Source organism: Populus euphratica, unplaced genomic scaffold, assembly GCF_000495115.2.
Source record: "Populus euphratica unplaced genomic scaffold, PopEup_1.0 scaffold1195.1, whole genome shotgun sequence".
NCBI classification, from domain to species: Eukaryota; Viridiplantae; Streptophyta; class Magnoliopsida; order Malpighiales; family Salicaceae; genus Populus; species Populus euphratica.
The window spans coordinates 55,706-62,279 of record NW_011501035.1 but is presented as its reverse complement, the minus strand read 5'-3'; the positions used below and the strand labels follow the sequence as shown (position 1 = coordinate 62,279).

The 6,574-nt window shown below is 30.0% G+C and overlaps 1 protein-coding gene across 3 annotated transcripts in view; it reads right to left on the bottom strand.

Annotated features, from left to right (window-relative positions):
* Positions 1 to 3,800, bottom strand: part of LOC105117111 (uncharacterized) — a 4,465-nt gene extending 665 nt beyond the window's left edge. The window contains exons 1-4 of one of the 3 annotated variants that reach the window (XM_011014658.1): positions 3,409 to 3,800; positions 2,924 to 3,250; positions 1,687 to 1,836; positions 499 to 518 (exon numbers count right to left, since the gene is read on the bottom strand). In XM_011014658.1, coding sequence (XP_011012960.1) covers positions 1,691 to 1,836; positions 2,924 to 3,250; positions 3,409 to 3,472 — 537 coding nt within the window. In that variant the 5' untranslated portion in view covers positions 3,473 to 3,800 and the 3' untranslated portion in view covers positions 499 to 518; positions 1,687 to 1,690. Of the gene's footprint in view, positions 1 to 498; positions 519 to 1,482; positions 1,837 to 2,923; positions 3,251 to 3,408 lie in introns of those variants that run through there. The other 2 variants (XM_011014659.1, XM_011014656.1) reach the window with 2 other exon arrangements.
* Between the last annotated feature and the right edge of the window lie 2,774 nt (positions 3,801 to 6,574).

Sequence of the window (6,574 nt, the reverse complement as noted above, 5' to 3'; positions counted from 1 at the left end):
TTATCACCCACCACAATAATGATCGCATTCCGGAGAGAAGCGTAGTAGGCGATAGATAGCTTGCCACTACAAGCTACGCGTCGTTCAACTAAAAAGAAAACACAAAGAAACGAGCGGGCAATGCATAGGAGGGCAAAAAAGAAAATTCCTGGCCAAGGCGCAGTTTGGTTTATTTTATAAAGGTCATGTGTGTGGGCCTAGTCCATTATCGTCTAATCAAGATTTTTATTTTTTAAAAAACATTTACGTCATTTCATTAATTATTTTTATTTTTCTAGTTGTACGTATACTTTAAATATATTAACTTGGTTTGTACCAAATTTTATCTTACATTTTATATAAATTAGATTGTTTACATGACAATTGTATAAAAACAAAAAACATTATTATTAACAACAACATTAATCTATTAAGATAAGATTAATAAAAACATTTTAAAAAAAGGGTGGTAGTGTAAGATATTTAGAAACACAATCTTAACATAATATATATATATATATATATATATATATATATGTGACTCTTCTATGAGAATTCCTTCTTTACAATTATAGCATTAACCCCTTTGACACTGTAGCTGATTTGTCACACTACAATGGTTAAATCAGTTAAGCCATTCTCCTAAATAATGACGGGATTGAAAGTTAACTTTTAGGCCAAACCCTCTTATCACCCTTCATAATAATGACTGGATTCCGGAGAGAATAATAGTAGGTGATAGATAGCTTGTCACTACAAGCTACCCGTTGTTCAATTAAAAAGAAAACAAAAAGAAAGGAGCGGGCAACGTATAGTAGGGCAAAAAAAAAAATTCCTGGCCAAGGCGCCGTTTGGTTTATTTTATAAAGGTCATGTGTGTGGACCTAGTCCATTATCGTCTAACCAAGATTTTTTAAAAAAAAAAAACATTTACCCCTTTTCATTAATTATTTTATTTAAATATTAATTATTTTTATTTTTTTAGTTGTACGTATACTTTAAATATATTAACTTGGTTTGTAGCAAATTTTGTCTTGCATTTTATATAAATTAGATTGTTTACATGACAATTGTATAAAAACAAAAATCTTTTGTTATTAACAACAGCATTAACCTGTTAAGATAACATTAATAAAAATATTTAAAATAAAAAGGATGGCAGTGTAAGATATTTAGAAACACAATCTTAACATAATAATTATTATTATTATCACTATAAAAATTAACTCAAAATCATATATCTTTGCAAAAGCAACTTGTTTATATTTCTAAATTAAGAAAAAAATGATATTCTTAAATGCATTTAGAATAATAACATATTATTTTATTATTGTCTTGAATACTTCTAATTTATGTCTCAATCTCTATATTTTTGATAATATATATATACATATATGTGACTCGTCTATGAAAATTCCTTCTTTCTTGAGATATAATTAACCAAACAGAGACACGATCTTAGATTATTTTTTACCTTTAAATTACATGTCTTAAAAAAACACGTAAAAATTAATCAATTGTATTATTTCATCAAATAGAGAAAGGAACACAAATTCTGTATGCACGATGCTCAACAATGGTAGAGTCCTCGTAAGACAATCCGCGACCAAAAACCGAGGACGACAAGGTGTAGCCCCGGGACGGATAAGCGTAGCCGAGCTCTCTTGGGCATTCTAAATCACTAGATATGTGTGTGTGTGTGTGTGTTCGATTACATGGGAGCGGGAGCAGGGGCAGAGGCTATGGATGCCGATTCGGAAGCAGAAGGTCCAGGGGTGGCACCGGAGCTCATAAGCTGAATCATGGACCGGTGAGGGTTGTAGCGTGCGGCATCACAGAGGTCAGGCAAAAAGGCGCCTGCGGGAGTCAAGAGACATTATTGAGAGACAAAATAGCCATTTGTGGGAATATTGATCACTGCTATAATAAAGTTGAAGTCAGTACACAATTTTTAGCCATGGTTGCCTTTACACAAGGGCGTATGATTCTTTGATGACTGGGAAAGGCAATTCTTTGATTCCAGGCGAAGTAAGCAACGTGGACTTTTAGATGGAAAGTTGTATCTAATATTTGTTTATATTTTATAATTTTAAAATATTTTGAAGTATTTTGCATTATTTTAAATAAAAATTCTAATTTTTTTTAAATTATTTTTATATTTTATAATTATCCCTTGACTCTGGTCTTGCAAGTATGAACGATATTGGAAGCATTCCAACAGGTGTGTCATGAAATTTTAAGGCAATAAAACAAGATATTGGAATCATTCAAACAAGACGGATTTACGAAGAAAACGTGGACTTTTAGATTTAAAAAAAAAAAAACCATGTTGTTGGCCTGTTATCTTATAGAATGTTTCGTATTGTGATAAGTTTTTAAAATATTGTTTTTTAGAAATATATTAAAATAATATTTTTATTTTTAAAAATTTATTTTTAATATCAATATATAAAAATAAAAAAATTATATTATATGTAAATAATTTTTTACTCGAATATATATAAAATAATTTTTTTATTTTTTAAATTTATTTTTAATATCATCACATCAAAATAATTCAGATACATTAAAAATTTAATTTAAAATAAATAAATAAATAAATTTTTAATTTTTTTAAAAAAATAAAAAATTACACATTACACAATCACAAAGATGCGGTTAAATTATTGATTTTTCTACAAATCTCTATGCTTATTGCTATCAAACCCCACCTAACATCTTCTCTTTTTTGTTCTTTTTTTCTTCTCACCAATTCAATTAAAAATATTTACCAAAATGAGAGGGAAAAAAAGGAAAGAAAAAGAAACATTCACCAATTTTACATTTCAGGACCCCCCCAACTAGAATTTTAGCACTATTCCCTTTATTTAATCATGAGCCAAAAATATTCCTTATAAAAAAAATATTGTCGAATTAAACACATGCATAGATTGTAAGGTCTTACCTTCCCCAGCAGCCAGATTGAAGTAAAGGTCAACAATGTTGGGGCAATTCTGGTAACAAGCAGGAGAGCAAAGCTTGGCGGTGAATTGAGGCTCAAGGAGTGCATCAGAAGAAATACCAACGGAGTTCCGGTCAACCCCACAAGCCTTGACACAAGCATCAGTCTCTATGTAATCTGCCATTTTCTCAACCACCACCTCGGATGTCCGGCACTGGTACTCAACGGCACCATTCTTCGTTGCATATGTCTCCAACAAGCACCTCTTGCCAGATGATGAGATGGTAAATGCACAAATGTCATTTGGCAATTCCTCGCATACAATTTCAGCTGCCAATTCAAAACAAAACCACCCGCTTTTAATAAAACTCATTAAAACAAATCCCTAACAAGAATACATGTTTGTGTGTGCGTGTGGGTACACGCTAACGTCTACGATATATATACACATATACATATACGTGCTGCATGATCTAATATATAATTACCTGAAGCTGCATGGAGGAGGAGAGAAGAGAGAAAGAGAACAAAGGAGAATTTGAATGAAGCCATTGACAAGACCAAAATGTTATCGTGCTAATTAAGCTTGAAAGATGGGATTCTTTCTTGGGATGATGATGATGATCTCTCAAAACCAAGATGGTTTTGTGAGGAGAGGGTGAATAAAGGAGGATATTTAGTGTTTTGCTAATGGTATGATTGTGGCTTATATAGAGAAACGCAAACCGGCATGGAGGTGCCTTCCTTGCTTGAAATATTTGCGTTTGTCTCTTAAAATGACGCGTAAACCTATATTTTTGGAACGCGTTAAATTGGCAGGTTACCAATGCTTTATTCTCTCCGTCGAGCCCATAAGAAGCTTAGCTCGCTTTTACTTTATTTATTTATTTTGCAATTTCTTTCTGTCTTTCCTTAATTTATTAGTCAATGTTGCTCTCAATTCTTGCTGGTCATGCGTCCAAATTCGTATGTGGAGACCTAGCAACGACGTGTTGGGGTGTATGCCTAATTAATTAATGGACTTGTACCCATGCAGAAAGCTTCTTGTAGTTTACCACGTCAAATTTTTCAATTTGTCTTGACCATCAATTCCGCAGGCTCTATGAACAATTGGGGTTGCACTAATTTAATTCATTTATTTATTTTATAATTAACTAACTAATGAAGGGTTACGTATACTGATGATGAGAAAAAACACGGCTTGCTCTCCTTTAACGTCAAATCACATATCACTATCTTTGATGAGCTTTTTTTGTGATCACGTATCATTATTCATTATTCATTTGACGTTTTCTTATTTCAAAAAAAAAATAATGTTTTTAAATTATTTTGATATTTTAGTATAAAAACAAAATTTAAAAATATTTTTTTATTCTAAAATATCTTAAAACATAACTTTTATTGCATCATGCGTCCCTTTTTATCTTTTATTTCTTTGAATGGTTAAAAACAAATTAACCGCAATTATTTATTGACTTAACATTTTGATAATTTGTTAATCCATAAAGATGTAACGTGCATGGCATGTCATCGTCGTTCTGTTTGTTTTTTTTACGCAGTAGATGGTATAAATTTTTTTATTATATTTATTTGTATAAAAAATAAAATATTTTTTTTATCTTGTGGTTCTTTAATATGAGTCAAATTTGATGGAATTTTTTTTTTAAAATAATATATAAAATGATAATTGTAAAAAAAATGAAATAATTTGTGAATAGTCGAGCTTAGTACTTTATAATATGTTAATTTTCAACTATTTTTTTAAGTTATTATTTTCATAAATTTGATAAATATATTTTTTTCCTTTCCAAGATATATATATATGTATAATAGATAGTTAAAGGAGAGATATGGAGATGATTTTTCAACCCATCCAGATCTCGCCTAGTGGACTCCATAATAATCAAGTTGATGGACTCTCTAACACTACGATTGAGAACTTATAAATAACCCTTAGTATTTTGCCCGTTAAATACTTAAAATCAATTCCAAGCACTCAAACTTCAGAATTCATAGTGATATTAGACCAACAAGTATATAATCGGACAACCCATCTAAATGAAAAATATGAAAGATTCACTATTAATTATGAAGAACTCCATTGAATGGTAATAAAGATGAGATCATAGATAGGTGGTGCATGTGCACCCTATAATCGGCCCCACAATCCTAGCAACAACCAGCATCCTCCTTCTCTTCCAACGTCGCCCCTATTTCAGATTTATTGTATCTGAACATATAATTATTTAAATGTATAATAAATATTTTATTTTTATATTATTTTAATTTATTTGAAGTATTTTTCTACTTTTGTTCAATATATATTTTTAAAAATATTTTTAATAAAGCACATAGGGTATTACATGTTACAACCCAATTTTGGCCTATTGGCTTTTTAATTTAATTTTATAGGGTTTAAAATATAAAATTAGAATATTAGAGATTTATTTCGATAAAAAGTATGATTTGTCAACTTACATGAAAACTAGGGACTATAATGTACTTTTATCATTTTATCCTTATCTTCAAGATAATGGTAGTTATTTGTTTTCAAATTTAATTCTTAATCAAATTCAAACTTAAAAAAAAAAACAGAGAATTAATTTGATTGAAACTTTGTTTCTCACATGCTAAGAAACTCTAACACTATAAATACAGACCTCAACATATGCAAAAAGAGGGAGGAAAAAAACTATAGAACGAATAAAACCAATTTTCCTAACAACGAGCACCTGCAACAATCTTCACTTAAAAAATTGGCAACAGCAGACCAACAATAGATAAGTCATTTCGTCCCCTTTTTTTCACTTTTAATTACCATTTTCCTATAGCAAGTATGCACGAGTAGCTCATACATGCTTGCAAACAAAAATATACCAATTGGGTTACTGGTCTGAACTAGTAACTGAACTAGTTTAGTTGGTAATAGCCCAACCCGCATGGCTGGGCTAAATCCAAACAAAAAAAAAAAGAGTAGGACAGGTCTAGGCTTTAGGTCTAACCTGCCAAATAGTGTTTGCTAAGGGTGTGTTTGGCAAAACACACCCTTATGCCTTAACCATAATTTTTATATCCATTCTAATTTGATATTTAAGCAAACAAACCCTTTTTCAATAACAAAAAATTCAAAAAATATTTGGGCTTTATTGATTTATTTGTGAGTCCCTTGTACTTTGTTTTACTTTTTCTTTGTGTTTGTATTTGTTTTTTGTAAATATGCTTAATTTGTGGACTGTTACTGTTAAATACAAATATGTCGTGTAATATTTTTTTTTTTACTTTCATCTAAAAAGGGCAAATAATAATAAAGGATAAGCAAGAAAAAAATGATGTAGAAATTTCTTTTTTAAATTTATTTTTTATAAAAATATTCACTAACATTAAAGTCAGAAGTATTGTACTTTTTGAATTTGTGCGATATTTACAAACATCAAAGTTGAAAATATTTGTAGAAATTGTTGACTAACACCAGAGTCAACAACATGAAAGGAAAAAGAAAAAAAGAAAAAAAAAAGAAGAACAAATTCTTAGAAATTTTAAACAAAATCAGTAATATAGCTTGCCTTAGGTAGGACACTTAAGAGTTGATAGCATCTTTCCTTTTGCATAACTAGTCTCATACTATAGAATCTCTATTGACCGGTTATAATTTCT